Raw genomic sequence first — 21,305 nt, 5'->3', positions numbered from 1 at the left:
GAAGATCAACAAGCCCAAAGGCCGATCGTTCAAGAAGATCAACCAACTTAAAGATTATAATTTATTTTGAAAGCATCAAAATACTATGTATTAGAGATTGTATTCGTTTTCTACAAAATTAATACAAATACAAAGTCCAAGTTCCACGAAATAAATTTCTCTTGAAATCTCGTGTGAACACTTGCAATATGTGTATAAAGTGAATAATTGTGTTTAATATAGCGTTGATCAAAATCATATCTCAACTACGTATCCACGAGGTGTTGAGGTTTTATAAGATTGTGATTATTTCTATTTATAACTTTCGTTATTCATTAAGACTTATTTTTTAGGTTTGATCATTGTTATTGTATACCTTGTTTAAAATCAACTTGCTAGTATTATTCAATTATTATATACATTGTTTCTCCAACAAAATGTACCACCAAACTTTGTCAAATATTTTAACAAACCTAAAGATAATTTTGAAACCTTTATAAAAAATAAATGATATTGTCACTTTTGAAAAAAAAAAAAAAAATGATTTGGAAATTAGATTATTTTTACCCATTAACCTCGTATTAATGGCTGGGCTAGTTCAAGCGGTTGGCTTGGTGGGTCACTTGGCCATGTCGTATAAAGTTTGGCTTTCACATTTTGGCATCGGCTCAAAGTCATAAATCAATAGTTGTTTTGGGAATGCGATCAAACGTTCGTTGATAAGTCCAAAGAAGGATCCGCGCATGGATCAGGCTTTCTGACTTGCGAAAATAGATTAATGCCTAAAAATAAGCATTGGATAAATGCCCGGATCCTGAGATTACTTACTTTCTTGTAAGAGCAAGTTCAAGACTTTATAGAAGTTTCACAAGGATCGTTTTGTTAGGAATGCGATCGAAGTTACATATTGGTTAGATAAAAGGAGAATCATGATATATAAATGAGGAAAACTATTTCTCTTTGTATGAGACATCTTAGGTAGAAACTAGAAGTAAAGTCGTGATGGTTTTATTAGAGTGGACAGATTTGAAACAAAAAATAAAGCCACAAAGTTTATGCCTAAAGTTGTGGAGATAGTTAGAGATTCATCGTCCCTATGGCATTAACTTTTTGGTGTTTGATTTAGGGCAGAATCATAATGTGTCTACTAGTAGTTCTCTGCTTTTACAACTGCAACCGAAGGATTGGACGAAACGCCAGTGGGGCAGACCAAGTGTTCGACGAAATGTCCCAAAGAGATGTGGGGCTTTGGAGCACCATGCTAATGCGACACTCAAATCCAGGGGCAAAAGGGTATGTATAAATGCATATTTCTTTTTCCTTTTTTGTATTGTGGGTTTTGATGGGAGGTTTCGATAGTGTTGGTGGTGGGAACATATTCTGCAAATTGTTTGGTTTATTGCTGAAAGTTCATTCCCTTTTCAAGAGCAAGGCTTTATTCTTCCTTCCATTTTGTGTGGGAGGTTTGACTTGTTGCTTGTGGAGTGCAGAGTTTACATGCGCATTTAGATGTCACACTCTTTTGAAATAACAAATGACTTGCTTGCTTTAGCCTTTGTGTGATTTTATTTTATTTTTTAAAAAATTATTGATATTGATTTGTATACATTGTATTTGATAAGGAAGTAAATTCTATTACCATTTTTTATTTGATAAAAATACACTGGACATACTATTTTGATTTCTATAGTATTGTGTTTGTTATTTTGGTTCCTTTACTTTTAACTTTTCTTCAATCTAATCTCTATTTAATAATATCTATTTGGTCCATGTGCATATAAAAAAACGACAACAAATTTATACCCTGTAAAAACCCTTTGATAGCCCATATGAGCGTAGCTCAACTGGTATAGTACTCGTATTATCGACCTCGAGGTTAGAAGTTTGATTCCTCCATCCGACACTTTAATTAGAATACATTTGCAAACAAAAAAAAAAAAAAAAAAAACCCTTGATGCACATTTATGACTACATTTTAAAGAATTTAGTGAAGAGAGTTCCATTCTAAAATTGATTAGTGAAAGAAATGAGACAAAAATGAATGTGAAGGGACCAAAATGGATGTTCTAAAACTATAAAGACTAAAATGAAATAAAACTGAAAATATGGAGATTAAAATAATATTTAAATCATTATATTTTCACACACCCAATAAAAATGAAAGAAGGGAAGTAAAAGGAAGGAAAATAGGATATTTGTTTGGATTCACCCTTAGGTTACATCCCATTTTCTACCATAAGAATGTGGATTACAAAGGGTAGAATAAAGAGTATGACTAACCTTCCTAGTAATCTCTCCTTGATCTCCAGAACTCTTAGTACAATATCATTTAGGATTAAAATAACGGTTGATATATAATATATCCATATATTGGAAGGTTGATGATTGATTTTAAGGACCCGTTGATAGTTTTGATATCTCGTACTACAATCCATGAAACATTAAAAATATAATCAGTTAGTCATCATTATAAATACTAATATCTACTGTTCGATATATCCTCAAAGATTTATAAACCTTTTTTTAGTACAATAATTGTAGTGATAGGAAAATTGAATCTCAAACCTTTAAGAATAAAGGTCATGCTAATTATCATTGAACTAAATTCTTTTGACAAATATTTGTTAAATTGAAATCTCAATGTTGACATTGATAACTTGGCTCATGACCAACTTAATTTCAAATTGCCTTATAATTCTCCGAAAGATGCGTCTTGCTGGGTTATATTACACTATTTAGTAGGCTAGACATGAACTTTGTGCTGTAATAATAGGAAGAATTTCAATTTTATGCATTGCACCCACATGATTTAGGTGATTGAACACAAAGTTAATAACTAAGATGCCATTATGAAAATTTACAGCATGCTTTGCTTTGGCAAATGATCCCCCCACTCAAAAAAAGAAAAGGGGGAAAAAGGAACTTTCAAATGGAAAAGAGAAGGCACATTCCACATTTATCTATCTTTCTTCACAACGAACTTCTGGAATTCTTCTTGGACTTGAAATCATCAAGATACTGCTGATAGCCATATGAAACAAAACCCCAAATCGCCAAAGCCATGGCAACACCTTTTAACCCACTCATTTTGTCATGAAAGAAGATCACTGCCGCAACAGGAACTATAGGCAATCCTAGAGTACATACGGCATTGGAAAACAGAGAAGAAACTTCAAATATCAAACCAACACACCCAACGGTGTAAACTTTCCATATAATGGCAGTCCAAACCACTGTCATAACATAGGAAACTTTCCCCAGCTCAAACTCATCCATCTCCCTTTCTAAACCACTCCACTCTCCACTCACAAAAAGCCCCACAACAATGGCTAGAGAAGCAACTAACGACCGGTACACAATCATGTCCACAATGACCTTGAATGACTCACTTTTGATGACCTTGTTGAAGAACAGCTGCGTCAAAGAAAGCACTAGGCCGTAGCCGGCTGATCCAGCAATGGTGCAGAGGAAGCCAATTATGTATTTGGCCTTAGAGGCCTTATTGTTGGCTGAATCATCTGATTCTGTTTGAAAGACAAGGAGGGTGGAGGAGATGGTGAGAAGAACAAGGGAGTTAATAATGGGAGGAGTGAACTTTTGGGAGTTCAGGAAGAAGGAAAAGATAGCATTGAAGGCTAATTGTGAGGAAGAGATGAGGGAATAAGTGGAGACAGGGAGATACATGAGGCCAATGGAGAATAAGTAGCAATCTGCAGCTAAAAGCAGCCCCAGTGAGACATAAACCAGAACTAGTTTCAACAGGGTTGGTTGTTGTTCTGTTTGTGAAATGTTGTTTGTGTTTGTTTTTTGTTTGGTTGCTGTTATGATGTAATAAGGAAGGAAGATGGGGAAGCCTGCTACTTGGACCAAGGTTCCAAGCCATTTGCTTTTGCCTCCTTTGTCAAAGTAGAGTCTTCCAAGGAGGGTTGCCACTGCTTGTCCTAGAAGGAGAAAGATGATGTAGAGAGAGATCTTAAGCCACTTAATGTAATTTGCTTTGTGGGAGATTTTCCTTTGGTTGATGATTGTTTCTGAAAAATCTGTGGTGTTTGCTTCTTTGGCTATCTGATCTGATTCTGGTGATGACAAATTAAAATGAAGAAGATTAGAAGAGAGTAGCTATAGACATATAGGTTTAATAGCTTAGTCTCCTAAAGATACTTTATAGAAGGTTGAATAGGCGTTAATTCAATTCACCATAGACATTGAATTTTAGTTAATGTTACAAATGCATATTAGACTATAACTCAAAGCCCTATTTTCTCATCCTCTTACCTTTCAATTTCAATTTCTACCAACTGTCCAAATAATTTTTTTCTTTCTTACCAAAACTGCAATCTTGAGAAAAATCTTTATTTGTTTTTAGAATTTTGTTTAGAACTGTTCTCTTGAAAGACACTGCCTGGATTTTTGAAAATATGGTATAAACTAGTTGAAAATAAAACAAAAAAATTTATAAGTGGAAGTAGTATTTTTAACTTTAAATTTCAAAAATCGAAAATTAAAAACTAACGTCCCGTTTGGTAACCATTGATTTTTCGTTTTTAGTTTTTGAAAATTAAGCTTATAAACACCAATTTCACCTCTAATTTTCTTACTTTATTATTTACTTCCTACTAATGTTTTTAAAAACGAAGCAAATTTTTGAAAATTAAAAAATAACTTTTAAAAACATGCTTTTGTTTTTTGAATTTGGTTTAGAATTCAACTTGTTTACTTAAGATATAAAAACTATGATAAGAAATTGAGAAATAGACTTATTTTTCCAAAACGTAAAAGAAAAAATCAAATGGTTATAGAAAGGAGCTTAAATCATTAAGCTGAAAAGAACGGAATGAGAAGCCTGGTAGCAAGAGAAACATTTCTAATCTATCTTCAAATATTATCAAAATTAAAATAAACTATACAAAAAAAGAAAAAAGAAAAACTTCTAAATGAAGAAAATAATAATAATAAAATATGTTTCTTTCATGTTCCTTTTTACTCTGAATAATTTGCTGGATACTGACCTGTAATTTGGAGGGATTTATCTTGATCTTCTCCCATGACTGAAAGTGAAGAGCTTCCTCTGAGAGATTACAGAAGAACCAGCTATGAAGAAGAAGAAGAAAAAATATCACAGTTGCCAAAGCAAGGTTTTGCACTATAAAACAAGAAGAAAAAGTAAAAATGTTTGTCATTGACTCATTATAAGAAGCCTACTACTTGTTTCTCAGTAAAGACTGTCATCTTCTGGGACAAAAATTTTGACCCAGTTGTCTCTAAATGACAAAGACACCAAAAAACTTGAAAGGATAGAAAAAAATATTATTATTATTTTTTAATTATGATATGAGTAAAGTCTTCATTTTTTGAATTAGATAAGCACATTAAGTGCCAATATATAGTGTACAATTCTTGTTACAACAACACTGCTATGATGGGCCATGAGAGATCAAGTTGATGAATCGTAGAATAATCCACTTTTTTTTTAGAATATAAATCAAACAAAAGAAAAAAACATTATCTTGCTGAAGGTTTTACAAAGACAACTTCAATGGGATTTTCTGTATAAGTTGACTGATGAATAAATATTTCATCTACTAAATGCTCAATTTTCAAACTAAGGCAAAAAAAATTTCCGAGATCTTTCATCTTAAATTTGTTCTTAAGATATTCTATTGCCTTTGAAAGCTCTTCAGGAGTTCCAATTATATTCAAGTCAAGTTATCAACATATATAGTTATAATAGCAAATCTTGATTATGATTTCTTTATAAAAACACACGAATTATTTTGATATCTTTCTTTCAATAAATATCCACTCAAGTGATTGTATCACATCCGTCCTGATTTTTTCGATCCATATAGTGATCTCTGTAACTTTATTGAATATCATTCCTGAGAATTTTGATGTATATGTTTCAGGTACCTTAAATCCTACTGAGATTCTCATATAGATATCATTATCAAGAGATTCATATAAATATATTGTGACTATATCCATAAGATGCATGTCTAGATTTTTATACACGGTCAAGCCAATTAAATATCTTAATGTAATTGCATCCACCATTGGACAATACGTGTCCTCAAAATCAATACCAAGTCTTTATGAAGAACCTTGTGCAACTAGTCTTGGTTTATATGTTGTGACCTCATTATTTTTATTTCTTTTCCTTACAAATACCCATTTGTATCCCACGGGTTTAACACCTTCTGGTGTTTGGACTACTGGTCCAAAAACCAGACGTTTTGAGAGTGAGTATAATTCTATCTCGATTGCTTCTTTCCATTAAAGTCAATTTTTTTTATGTCAACATTTTTTCAACATATTTTGGTTCAAAATTCTCATTTTCAGATATAATATCAAGAGCAACATTATACAAAAAAAAATATTGTCAATAATTACATTAGCTCGATTCCATCTTTTTCCTATCATGACATAGTTTACTGAAATTTCATTACTATATCTTTAGGTATTTCACCTTCCTCACTAGTCATCGAGGATTTTTTTTATGGGCATCTTTAACCAAGTCTTTTTCACTATTAATTTTTTTTGTTTTCGAGGATTTTTATCTTTGGAACCCACTGGTCTACCACGCTTCTAGCGTGTTTCAGACTCATTAGTGACAACTTGTTGTGTTGGGATATTAATTTTTTATGGAACATTTGTAGTTGGTCTATGTGACTTAGTTACTTTCTTTGCATCTATAAATGCATTTGGTAATTGATTTGCTATATTTTGCAAATGAATTATTTTTTTAACATCAAGTTCACATTGATCTGTACGGGGATCTAAATGAGACAATAACGATACATTCCATGTGATTTCTTTTTTCAACTTCTTAATTCTTCCCCCTAATGTTAGAAAATTTGTCTCATCAAAATGACAATCAGCAAATCGTGTAGTAAATACATCACTCGTCAGGGGCTCAAGATATTTAATAATTGATGGAGAATCATATCCAACATATATTCCTCACCTCCTTTGAGGACCCATCTTAGTGTGTTGTGGTGGAGCAATTGGAACATAAACTGCACATCCAAAAGTTCTGAAATATTTGGCTCATGACCATAAGTTAATTGTAATGGCAAGTACTTGTGATAAGCTACTAGCCTAATGCATACAAGTAACATTGCATGCAAAATAGCATGTCCCCATACAAATGATGGAAGCTTAGCTCTCATAAGTAATGGTCTTGCAATTAATTGCAAACGTTTTATAAATGATTCTACTAAACCATTTTGTGTATGAACATGAGCTATAAGATGTTCAACACTTATCCCAATTGACATACAATAATTATCAAAAGCTTGGGATGTAAATTCACCAGCATTATCAAGACGAATGGTCTTAATTATATAATTAGGAAATTGTGCTCTTAACTTAATTATTTGAGCAAGTAATCTTGCAAATGCAAGATTTTGACTTGATAATAAGCACACGTGTGACCATCTGCTGGATGCATCTATGAATACCATAAAATATCTAAATGGTCTACTTGGTTGGATTAACTTATAATTACATGTCACATATTACAAGCCAATCACAAGGCATTAGAATCACACAACAAAATTATTGGGTTTCAATCAACAATAAAATCATGCAATTCATAAATGTAAATTCTTATTAAAACCCATAAACAAGTTTGTATACATCAATAAATCAAAATCTCACAAAATAACATTGAGTTCTTTCAAATTCCTAAGCTAAGAAACCAAAATCTTACCTTCCTATAGAGATGGAGAAGCTACAATCCGACATCTACTCGATTAACTACTAAAGAAACACCCAAAATACAAAGTGGAAGAGAAAAAATAGGGGAAATTCGGCTGGAGGCTGAAGATGGGCGAATAATTCTGACCTAATTCGAAGAAACATATATATAGTGCAGCGTCACAGCGTTGCAATGTTGCACAGATGAAAATTTGTATGCTACTCTTCCTCGCACTTCCATCTTTAATCCGTAGTCTTGCAACGCTACAATTACATGTAGTGTTGCAACTCTGTCTAATTTTTCACAAAATAGGTTGCTACTGCCTTATAGCGTTGCAACGCTCCATTCAAGGGTGTTTTCATCCGTTCACGTCCTTTTGAAGTTCGGTTGATCAAATTAGCTCCCTGGGTAGTCTACAAAGAGGCAAACTTTCGAACGCGGTTCCAACTTTTTAGGGTTAGCCACAAGCACGTGGGCCAAACATTCCCAAATCCTGAAGTGGTGTAAACTACATTTATGGCCTCTCCACAGCTCAAAAGTTGTTTTAAAAACACTTTTCGAAGGAACGTTGTTCAAAATGTAACATGCAGTCTCTACTGCAAATCCCCAAAACGAGTCTGGAAGATGAGCATAACTCATCATAGACTGAACCACGTCCAACAGGATTCTATTTCTCCTTTCTGATACATCATTCTGCTAAGGTGTACCTGGGGCCGAGATTTGGGACGTGATTCCATGTTCTATCAGATAGTTCTAGAATTCGAGGTTCATATACTCTCCACCATGATCAAATCGTAGTGTTTTTATCTTCTTACCTAACAAATTTTCAACTTTAGCCTTATACTCCTTGAACTTGTCAAGGGCTTCAGACTTACATTTCATTAGGTATAGATACCTGTATCTTGAATAATCATCTATGAAAGAGATGAAATATTCGTACCCACCTCGAGCTCTAACACTCATCGGACCACAGAGGTCTGAATGAATAAGCTCCAAAGTTTCCTTGGTTCTATAACCTTTTCCAGTAAAACGTTGTTTGGTCATCTTGCCTTCAAGGCATGATTCACATACTGGCAAGGAGTTTTCTTCTAAACTCTTTAGAAGTCCACATTTCACCAACTGCGCAATCCTATTGAGGTTGATGTGACCTAACCTTAGATGCCAAAGATGGGTGTTTTACTTAAGAGAAACATTTGGTCTTTTTGCGGTTGTCGCCATAGTGAACATTTTAGTATTAAACAAGGCTACTATGACTAACGGCCTTAGTACATATAAGTTATTTTCCATTGAACCAAAACCAATCTCCATACTATTCTTGAAAATAAACACTTTACTCTTAGAAAAGGAGATGGTATAACCTTGTTCAATGAGACAAGAAACCAAGATTAAGTTTCTTTTGATATGAGGAACTATAAAAACATTATCCAATAATAGATAACGTTCCTTGTCCAAAAATAACTTCAGCCTGTCTACAGCAACAACTGAAACAACCTCACCAATACCGACTCGAAGAGTCAACTCTCCCTCTGGCAATGTTTGCCAGGAACTAAATCCTTGGTAGGAAGAACTTACGTGATTAGTAACACCTAAATCAAGTATCCAAGCAGAATCATCATTCTCTACCAAACACATCTTTAAGACAAATAAATCACATTTACTGTCTTTAGACTTCTTCCTCTTTTGGAGAATAGTGGGATCAATATCATAACCTAAATAAGCTCCAAGTTCCATTTTGGAGAACACTTCTTGTCGATGAACTTCATCAGAGTTAGCAACATTTACTTTCTCTTCTACTTCCTTGACATTCAAGAAAGACTGAAGATTTTTTTGGAAACTGACACTATTTGTTTCTTTGTCATCCATCCCTTTGTGCTCAAAAAGTAAGAATTGACGTTCAAATAATTCTTGCAACGAGTCCATGATCTCACATGCAATGATCATGTTCTCAACCTTTTTGACCAATGCATCAAGTATGCTAGCCAAAATGTGAAGTTGGGCCAAAGAGTTAGCCTTCATCCACACCTCATATGCATTACGAAAATTTTGCGGTGCATCAAGGGTCGGAACTTGAGGTCACTCCTCAACCATGACAAACTCGAGGTCGAAATATGTTTTAACGGACACTTTCTAGTGTATGTAATCGGTCAAATTAGAGGCAACGAATGGAAAAACATTCATGTTGCTAAAAAAGAAACACATTGATCTATATTAGATTTTAGCAAATACTCGTTGAAAAACAACATCCAATATGGTTTAGTAAAACTGAAAGGTTTAGGACAAAAGCCACTGAAGGGGGATGCTCCCAGGGCACCACGAGGCCAATCATGAATCTCACGATGTGAACATTCAGAGAGAAATGTGAGTGGAATCATTGACATATCACATATATCTCTTCCTCCCACTGAGTATTTTATAACCTAGGGTTTAGTTTACTTAGAAAAAATATGGTTAAGAATTTTAACTAAGTGACTTTTTAGGTTTGCCCAAAATTAACGCTTACTTTGGAAAGTTGAACAACTTTTGATCATCATTTATTAAACTCTTTAACGAAGTCTTTGATCAATTGTCGCATGCTTGTTGCAAATCTATCAAATTTACCTTTCCAGGTAGGTTCACAGGTAGGGGTGTTCCTTTTCCATCAACTTAAGTACCCCAACCTAGACAGAACCCACCTTAGACAAAAAGTCCCTTATAGATAGATTTAATACAAATTTAATCTTTTATGGAAATCAATTTAATCCTATTAAACCGATTCAAAAGATTAAACTTAGTTATCTAATCGTATTAGAACCTTGAACTTAGGTCTATCTCAATACAATTTTAAAACCCTTTTAAAACATGAGTTCACCTAAGTTTGCATGCAACTCTTTCTTATTGATTTTAGTTCTAATTTCCATTATAACACTTATAACCGGAAACAACCAAAACCAAGCACAATGCGAAGCTACACATACAAGGCATTCATAACGCTTATAAATAAGTCTCAGTGTAATGCTCCATGCATTGTTCATTCATTCCTACTTTTATATAACATTTATATAAGAAAGAAATGAACCAATCATACATGCTTCCATACACCCTTATACTATAACTCTTATAATATAAAGATGATGCATGACTATGCTTAATGCATGCATAAATATAACTCTTATATTTCATGATGCAGGTGCATGCTTTTTTGTAATTTCATCATGCAAATAACTACATTATAACACTTATAATATATGGTGCATGAATAAAATGCATAACATAAGGTGGGTTTTAAATCTATATGTCATAAACTATGGCATGTAAATAACATACATCTCATGTACATTAAATAAAAGTTGATGAATCGGGATAATTAGCCTTAAATCCTCAAGGAAAAAAAAACAAAGCTAACTATTACAAAGAACAATGAGTCTCCAGCTCAAACAACTGAACCAGGTCTTTACTCAATTGTTTAGAAATGTTGTATGATCATAAACAATCGTTTAGCAACGATCGTGTACCTTTGACTATGTGATGAAGCATGAAGGCACGTGATCGTGCAGCGCGTATGGTGCAATACAAGCCTTAAGCGATCAAGTAAATGACAACAATGTGGTGAAGCATGATCGTCTAAACGATCGCTGAACAAGTGCAAGGTATCGTATACCGCGTGATCATGTAGTTAATGACTATGCGATGAGGCATGTTGAACTGCACGATCGTTTAGTGCGCGTGCCTTTTATTAAACGATGGGCATCAAATGCTCTATACGATCGTTTACCTCTAGCATCCACGCGATCGAGCAACCAACGCTACGCGATAGAGTAAACGCTTTACCCCATCGTTTAGCATTAGCTAAACAATCCTTTTGTAAATACTACACGATTGGGCAGAACTTTTCTACACGATCGTTTAGCCAAATCTCAACGATCGTTTACCTTAGGCTACACGATACGACCAATCTTTGGTCTTCTTCCTCGATTAGAATCGCATCTCCATGCTTTGAAACTTCATCACAAACTACTCAAACAACTTCAGACACTTTGAATTACAGACTCAATTGCTTGTTAATTATGCCCAAAAATGTAGGGGCCCTTACAAATTAACACTTTGTAAACTTAAAGAAAGCTTTAAACAAAGGCAATCATCCCGTAAACATTCATGAACACATCCACTAACACATTTAACTCTTAAATGCAATGCAGACAACTTAAAACCCATCACGACTATAAAAGAAGTTCAAAACAGAAATGGTATTTAGAATATCAGAAAAACTTGGATTTGATACCAATTGAAGGAAATAAAACACGAGGATTTCTATGAGCAGTGGAAGGGATTGTTCCAAATACCATTCGAATTGAACACAAACAAATATAGTCTAACCGGAAACTAATAGGTTATGCACAAATAGAAATTACAGCATGTTATAAGATGATACAAGGGATAGAGGATGCATACCTTTGAAGAAACATTTTTCAAGAATCCCTCAAACAATCTACAATGCGTCCAAAGACAGCAACACACGAACGCAACAATCACCACACGAACGACACGAACAACCAACAGCTCCTCGAACCCAATCGAGTCTAACTCAATCCACGAACTAAGTGAAGACACCACTACAATGGTTACCTTGGTATTCTCGATGTGAGAATCTAGGAGTTGTGGGCTCTGTTTAATCTTGGCTTGAGGAAGAGACTGGAGGTCTACGATCGTGTAGACGATCAAGCAAGTGGGAAATAAGAAGCTGTCTATCGCATAGACGATGCGCTTGATCATTTAGTAAACGACAGCCTATCGTATAGACTTAGCCACTCGATCGTGTAGCAACGATCAGCTAAATGACTATTGTATAGTCAAAGGTAAACAATCGCTTAGCTGATCATGTAGTCTCTCAATGTTATCGCTTGGTGAAACTCTTTCACTTGATAGCTTGTCACCGTGAGAACTTTTTGAATGAGGCAACTACCAATTTTAGGAAGACAATTTTCCTTTTATCTCACGATTACAATAAAACTTTCAATAACCTCCCACTCAATCGATTATTAGAGAAAAAGAAATTAATTATCATATAATTAATATATTATAAATAAATATGATAACCAACTTATTATATTATATTTATAACCTATAGTTTTAATATTTCATCTCATGAAACATATAAACCATATTTCTTTTTCTATTTTATGGTACTTGATATAAATCATATTTATATCAATTCCTCCAAATAATGTATCTTATACGTCATACCAATTATATCACATATAATTGAATTTTCTCTTGTTAATTTGAACACTTCAAATCAACACCAAAATCTAATTCTCAACTTGAACCCATTGAGCTATTGGACCTATAGCTTGAAGCTCCAAAGGTATGTGAATAACCAACTAAACTCTTTAGTCACGGGATCCACCATCCGTTAACTGCTGGGCACTCCACTAAAGATCGACACTTGCACTCTTCTCACTATAGATATTTCTGTGTCCATATCACCAATCAACAGTGTGATAACCCTTCATAGATCGCTCTATACAGTTGGGCCAATTTACCATTTTGCCCCTGTAGTTACATCTAATCTTTAAGTACCACTGATTCCTCTAATGAACAATAAGTCATAGTCATACTATGACTGAGTCCTCCCTTCCAAAGAAAGGATGTGGCCACTATGTTCAAGACCCGAAATCAGCCCTTAAAAGAGTAATCTATCTACTTACCCCTGCTTTGGGGAAGGAATGAATTCCATCTTGTGTAACTGAGTTCCCAACTCCCTAATTAGAAAAATCTCCAAAAAAGTAGGCTTGTTGAGTTGGTAATCTAGCCACTCTCACCCATACTAATCAAAGAACCGCCCTCATAGGCAGGAGTTCTCAAAACACTCGGGATTAAGGTCATGTCACCTATGGTCATTTTAGTGAGATGTAAGTCTCAATTATCAACAGCGTTATATAAAGAGATTAATCATCTCGTGGTTTGGTCTTATACAAACTCTTTATATAGGACACCCCCGCTCGCATGTCTCCATATGAATAGTTAAGATCAGACCATTTGTAGTAGTTTAGAACACTTGTAAACCTCTACAAAGCGGGTCGTATCCGTAGTGTCACCAAGATAAGGTATCCCTCCTTTATCCTTATACTACTGACCTTTTAGGTTATTACTTAAAGCATGATCCACTTGTATATCTCATATACATGCTTAAGTTTACATATAATAACCACGGATCTTAGTTTATTGGATATGAGTAAATACAAATAAAACAACTCTTATTTTCTTAATAACAATGTGTACAACTGTTTATAAACTACGAGACTCTGGGAGAATTAGGACACCAATCTCAACAGTCAAATCATTCATCACAATAGAGACATGCTTTCAATGTTCTCACAATCTTAACATCAACTTGGGATTTGAGGGCGAACTAGTAGTAAATCACTTACCTCAGATTTAAGCTTAAGCAAAATAGCAATCCAAAGGCCTCTTTTAAAAGGTGCAATTCAAATATTCAATAATATTTTTACTAAATAACCTCAATAACAATTTTATTGTAAAATAGAATATGTTTAATATTTACAAAACACGAGTTTTAGGATATAAAATCTAACAAACTCCCACTTGGACAAAAACTCCAATGGGTTTACTTACGTACAATGTTGAGTGTGAGAGAAAAAACATAAATACAATAAAATAGGGCATCACATACTCATGACTTCTCTCGTTTGCCCTAGATTTACATAACTTGTAGTATTGACCTCAAACACTTCAACCACGATGCCTTAGTAAACGGATCGGCGATGTTGTCTTCTGAGGCTATCTGCGTGACAATCATGTTTCCTTGATGCACTATCTTTCTGATAAGGTGATATTTACGCTCAATATGTTTTCCACGCTTATGGTTTTTAGGTTCTTTAGAATTTGCAATTGCTCCATTGTTATCACAATAGAGGGTGATAGATAGATGCATATTTAGAACCACTTCCAAATCTATCAAGAACTTTCTAAGCCATACTGCTTTCTTTTCTGCTTTACATGCAGCCACGTACTCCACTTCCATGGTGGAGTCAACAATAAAACTTTTCTTTATACTCCTTCAAACTTTAGCTCCTTCGTTTAGAGTGAACAATAATCCCGAAGTTGATTTCCTCGAATCTATATTGTCTAAAAATCAGGGTTAGCCTATCCTGTAGGGACCAGATCCAGCGCCATACATGAGCATATAGTCCCTCATTCTTCTAGGATACTTGAGGATATTTTTAACGATAGTCCAATAATCATATCCAAGATTGGACTAAAGCCTACTGACGATTCCTACTGTATGGCATATGCCAGGTCGTGTACACAACATGGCATACATCAGACTACCAATCGCTAATGCATAGGGAACACGTTTCATATCCTCAACTCTTGAGATGTCTTAGGACACTATTCCTTTGATAGATGAATTCCATGTCTTAAAGGTAACAAACCCCTCTTGGAATTTTGCATCTTATATCTAGACAACATTTTGTCTATATACGATGCTTGAGACAGGGCTAACGTTATGTTCTTGTGATTCCGAACAATTTGGACTCCAAGAACATATTGTTCATCTACCAAATCTTTTATTTGAAATTTTGTTGCTACCACTACTTCACGCCAGTCAGATATCCTACATCATTCCCAATAAGTAAGATGTCTTAACATATAATACTACGAAAGCTACAGTTTTGTTGACAATCTTCTTGTAGACACAAGGTACGTATCAACATTTTGTTAAAAGCCATAGGATTTGATCGCAATGTCAAATCTTATATTTCAGGATCTAGATGCTTGTTTCAACCCATAAATAGATCGTTTTAGCTTACAAACCTTTTTCTTTTAACCTTGTTCAAAAGACAGTCTTGACATCCATTTTACAAATCTCATAATCATTAAAAAAAAAAAATGGGCTATGAACAAGAGTATTCTAATCAACTTTAGCATGGTAATAGGAGAGAAGGTTTCTTCATAGTCCACCCTCTCTCTTTGGGTATAACATTTTGCCACCAGTCGAGCCTTAAACATCTGCACCTTACCGGCTTGGTCTCATTTCCTCTTGTAAATCCATTTATATATATAGAATGACTATCTTTCCTTATTTCTTGGCCTCTTTGTTTATATCATCCTTTGTCAATTCAATGATGTATTTCCTTTTTTTTTTCTTTTGCGTCGTTTATTTGCACTACTATGATGAGTATTATGCGTAACCTTAATGCAATTTCTTTATATATCGCATTTTTTGCCTAACACTTAGACAATTCATCGCAATGGTTTCAACTTTACCTTCTCTAGTACAACACTCTGCTCAAACCTTCTTTTCAAACTTTTGACTAAGTATTTTTTCTTTTCTTTAACGACGCAATGAGAACCTTGCGAGCTTCTAAATTTGGGGGTAGGAAGGGTCTGAGCAGATGCGATCAAGCAGATGCGTTCATCTTAAAATTAATAAAAAAAAAAAAATTCCGCTGTCAGCGCAAGGGAAAATCCCAACTTGATAAGAGTTAAAGTCGTGAAAGGAACCTACTCGAAGTTGGATACTTCGCATGACACCCTTGCAGGTAAGCTAAAACGAAGGTAGGTTGCTAGGATCGACCCAATACAAAACAAATAAAAGAAAAGAGACAACTCCACTAACCAGTAAAGTAAAAACTTGGCCAAGGGACATGGTACACAACTGAAGTTGGATGTTTGCATGACACCCGTAGGAGCAAGCCAAAACAAAGGGTGTAACCATGATCAACGATCTCTATGATAAGACGCAAACTAGGCTATGACATAAAAAGTGCATTTCGTTTTTTTACAAGAAAAAGAAAAAAAAAAGCATCTTTTTGAAACAAAAAGGGAACTTTGAGCAAAAGTTTGTCTAAGGTAAGACTAAAGTAGAGCATACCGAAGAAATGTTCAAAGGATAGAATGAACAAGTGATTTTGAGAAATTATGTAGAGGAATAGCATTCTGAGTAGCTGATCGGCGCAAAACAAGGAATTAGGACTTGAGCTGAATTGCCTTAGTAGAGGATATGCTTGAGGACAAGCATATTTGTAAATTTGGGGGTGTGATAACTGGTAGAAATACAAGTTATTTACATCATCTTACTTAGAATATGCGGCAGCAAGAAGGAAAAGTTGCGTCAAACGTAGTAAAATTGGCTTAGAAACGCAAAGATTGTAAAAGTATCGCAAACGTACCCGCTGACCGCATTGCGATGGCAAAAAGGATGTCCAAACCTTTGTTTTGCAGGTAACAGGTATCACCGCATGCGACAATTACTCGTGGACAAAAAGATCAACGCATTCTCGGGGATTTCTGAAATTGTACAGCTTTTCTAATGTACGACCTGACAAATAGAACGTGGAGCAGAGCGGACATTCCCACCAAGCCTCGACAGGAAAAACTAACTTTTCAGAGCGGAACCACTGACACAAGAAGTGCTAAAGTCTATAAATAGCAACACTCAACAGACGGAAAAAGAGATGAAAAAGAAGTTTTGTGCAAGATTATATTACTTGTAACATTTACCTATTCATGAGTCCTATAAAATCTTGTAAATAATGTCATGCATATCAGTTTAGACAAGCATGTATAATCTCATAAAAATGAATCGACCCTATTACATCACTTTCATGCACTAGACTCCTTAAAACATTCACAAAATGGATCATTCATAATTTCATGGTAAATCACATCGCATACATTCATAGATCCAAAAAAAAATCTCATGAAAACATGTACATCAACATATATCTAATTTTCGTCTAGCGCTATGGAATTTCAGTAGTAGTGTCACTTATCTCATACTTTAGGCCCAAGCTTAATCGTTCTCTTAATATACCTCGTAAAAATTCGAAATCATGCTCATACATACAACATACTTCAACATATTATCACATGCTCATATATTCTTTCTAAACAGTTCATTCAATCTTAGAACCAACAAAATTATCCTTAATCTTATCTTCCGGCACAAAAGCGGTTCCAGTATTAAGATTGCTTACCTCGAAGTTAAGTTCAAATATTAATCCAAGCGAATGGTCTCCAACAAAAACAATCTTGAATTAAATCCCCTAACATCAAAACACAATCTTAAATCTCAACCTTTGAAGCCAAAACCCAAAACATACAAAATTTAATCCAACAATCACCAATCAACTTACCCAAACGAAACTTGATCAACAAACACCTCAAAGATTCCACCTTCAAAATCTCCCCTTAATCATTTTCTAATTCTAGCGAACGACGGCTTTGAACCTTCAAAATACCAGAATTAAACCAACATTTTATTGGGGTTTGTGCCCTAAAGTCTTATGTTTTATAGTTTGTAAACAACTTTGTAAGAATGCTTGTGATGTATAATATATATGATATTTACTTCACTTCTTGACTTTGCACATTTAGATATTTTTATTTTACCACAAACCAATAAACTTAATATCCCTAGTTGTCTTTTTGTAACCTAAGCATGTATGTAGTGAAATACAAGTGGATCATGTCTTAAATGACAACCGAAATAGTCTGTAGTATATGGATATAGGAGGGAAACCTTCTTCTGGTAACACTACGGACACGGCCTGCTTTGTGAAATTGTTACAAGTGTTATGACTTCACAGATGGTCTGATCCTAATCATTCGTGTAGCGAACATGGGAGCGGGGGCATCCTATATAAAGAGTTTGTATAAGACCTGACCGCAAAGTATTAACGTCTTGTCATATAACTCCGTTCATGACTGAGACTTCACTAGGATGACCATAGGTAACATGACCTCAATCTTGAGTGAGTTGGGAACTCCTGCCATTGAGGGTGATCCTTTGATTGCATGGGTGCGGGTGGCTAGAGCACCGACTCAAACCTACCACTTTGGGTATTCATCTGATTTGGGAGCTAGGAACTCAACTTCACAAGATGGAGTTCACTCCTTCCCCGAAGCAAGGGTAAGTAGATAGATTGCTCTCTTAAGGGCTGATCCTGGGGCTTGAACGATGTGGCGTCACACACCTTTTCATGGCTCGAGAGGTGTTCACACATAGTAGGGCTATGTTGTATTGTTTATTAGAGGGATCAATGGTACTTAAGAAGTAAGATGTTACTACAGGGGCAAAACGGTAAATTGGCCTGCTGTAATACGAGCATCTGTGAAGGGTCATCGTACTGATGATTGGTTATATACAATGGACATAGAAATATATCTATGGCAAAAAAGAGTTCAACTATCGGTCTTTAGTGGAATGCCTGGCAGTTAACGAATGGTGGATATCGTGTCGAAAGAGTTTAGTCAGCTATTCACGTACCGTTGGAGCTTCGAGTCATTGGTCCATAAGGTCCCCTTAGTAGCTTGGATACAAGTTGAGAGTCAGTTTTTGGGTCAGATTGAAATGTTCAAATTGACAAGAGGGGGTTTGATTATATATGACATAATTGAACAAGTTAATTATATGATTAACTTTATAAATGTGATATAATTAACTTTATGTATGAGATACATTAATTTGGAGAAAATTGGATATAAATATGATTTATATCTAGTGGAGGAAAAATACTATGATTAATATATGATATTAATTCATAAATTATGAATATGATGTGATCATATTCATTGTCTATTAATTGGACAGTTAAAAGGGTAATGGGACGACGTCTCTTCTGTTTTAATAACGGATGAGTAAATTGAAATATCACTTTGAGATGCATAAATAGCTCACAGTGTGTTGAGCATGGGATGCGCGGACATTGTGTTGAAGTTTGTCATCGCTTAGAAAATATGTGCCTATACGATAGTGCTAAGCGATCGCTTAACGATTACACCCGCGTGCACTATTTACTAAACGATCGTTTACCTTTTCCTAAGCGAATGTTTAGTGCCCGATATTTACTAAACGATTGTATAGACGATCGCTTACCTTTTCCTACACGATCGTTTAGATGATCGCTTACTTTTTTCATAAACGATCAAGCATTTTTGTCTATGCGATAGATGAGCCTATCTCCTACTTCTTGATTGTTATATACGATCTCTCTTTATACTTCCCTCTACCAAATCTGAACAAAGCCCACCCTTTGGATTCTCACTCCAAGAATACTGGGGGCTCTGAGTGGTGGTGTCATTTCCGTTTCTTTCTGTTCATGTGGAGACTATCCAAGATAGACGATTGGGTTTTGCTGAGCAATAGCTTACCGTCTCAGCAAAAGCGAGATTTTCTGTGAAGAAGAAGTCTTCAACTGGTATGATCTCTCGATCTCTTATTTACTATTCTTTTGAGCATGTCAATATTTTTGCATTATGAATGCATTTTAGTATGTTTGAATGTATTTTTGGAAATTTAGTCACAATGAATTGGAAAGATCTGCTTCTACTCATAGGTACTCATGAATAAGAGTTCCTTCAATTAGTATCAGAGCACTCGGTTTCTGATATTCCAATTCATTGCTGCAAAAGAATTGCATTTACATTCACGGTGGGTGCAGCATGTCTACTCTCTATTTTAATTGTTATTCGTTTGTGGATGTGTGGATTAATGGAGTTTTCTGAGATGTAACCTCGGTTTGTTGTATTCTCAAGTTAATTGTAAAGGCCCTTGCGTTTTTGGGCACAATTAATTACTATCGAATCTGTAAATTCAAAGTTCTTTTGAGTCTTGAGTCGTTCATGATGAAGTTCAGGGCAAGGGTTGTTGTTCTTCGTGGAAGAAGACGGTCAAATATTGGTCGTGTCGTATAGACGATGAGGTAGACAATCGTTGAGTATCGGATGCTCGGCTGTCATTTAACGCGTGTGCACACTAAACGATCATATAGCTCAGCAAACCTCATCGCTTAGTTACTAATTATATGATGGCAGGGAATAGCGTGGTAAATCGTTTACTTTTCGCGTGCTAAGCAATCATCTAGACGATCAGGCTTCGCGGCCTCATTGTTGTCTATGCGATCGTTTAGCTTTTGCACTATCCTCTAGTGTGCACTACATGATCGTTTACTTGGAGGCGTTTACTAAACGATGGGAGCTTCGCCCAGCGGTTCAAGACCCGGTTCGCTTGTGAACCGGTTTGCTGGCAGAATAATGTAATAGATAATTTTTTTCATTCTGGTTTTTGTACTGGTTCGTCCTGATCCATTAATCCATGGTTTTATACATGTGATATATGTTTTTTATGTCATATGGTATACACATATAGATAAATCCCACCTTAGGTTATGCATTGGTCATGCATATTCTCTTTATTATAAATGTTATGATTTAATGAAGCATGATTTAATTTACGTAAGTGCATGCTCATGCATCATATAATATAAGGGTTATATTTATGTATGCATTATTTATTTAGCATAATATTTATAAGCGTTATAAATACTTCATTATGTGGCCTATGTGTTTTAGTTGTTTATTTTATAAATGGTTATAAAATGAAATTAGAACTAAAATAATTAATAAAAGGTTAAAATGTAGCAAATCTATCTATAAGGGACCTTTTGTCTAATGCGGGTTCTGTCTAGGCTGGGGTATTTGAGGTGACGGCAACGGAACACCCCTACCTGGGAACCTACCTGGAAAGATGAATTAGATAGATTTGATGCATGCATGCAAGTTAAGGACATTCCATTAAAGAGTTTAATGTGACTATTTGGACATGTTTTATTTCAAAGACAAA

At 35.0% G+C, this 21,305-nt stretch overlaps 1 protein-coding gene and 1 long non-coding RNA gene across 2 annotated transcripts; one reads left to right on the top strand and one right to left on the bottom strand.

Moving 5' to 3' along the window:
* The first annotated feature begins 423 nt into the window (after positions 1-423).
* Positions 424-4,018, top strand: LOC150034770 (uncharacterized). Its single transcript, XR_016531292.1, has 2 exons — positions 424-1,272; positions 2,843-4,018. It is a non-coding gene; the product is annotated as an uncharacterized LOC150034770 (long non-coding RNA).
* On the bottom strand, positions 2,735-5,332 carry LOC120068831 (putative purine permease 10). The gene is made up of 2 exons (XM_039020468.2): positions 4,989-5,332; positions 2,735-4,055 (listed from the first exon to the last, which is right to left on the bottom strand). Exons 1-2 carry the CDS (start codon positions 5,023-5,025, stop codon positions 2,950-2,952), a joined length of 1,143 nt encoding a protein of 380 aa, XP_038876396.2. The 5' UTR covers positions 5,026-5,332; the 3' UTR covers positions 2,735-2,949.
* Between the last annotated feature and the right edge of the window lie 15,973 nt (positions 5,333-21,305).

This window comes from Benincasa hispida, chromosome 8 (assembly GCF_027475165.1).
Source record: "Benincasa hispida cultivar pf3 chromosome 8, pf3_genome.v1.1, whole genome shotgun sequence".
Taxonomy (NCBI): domain Eukaryota; kingdom Viridiplantae; phylum Streptophyta; class Magnoliopsida; order Cucurbitales; family Cucurbitaceae; genus Benincasa; species Benincasa hispida.
Note: the sequence above shows the minus strand (reverse complement) of the source record. Positions and strands in the feature narration are given on the sequence as shown.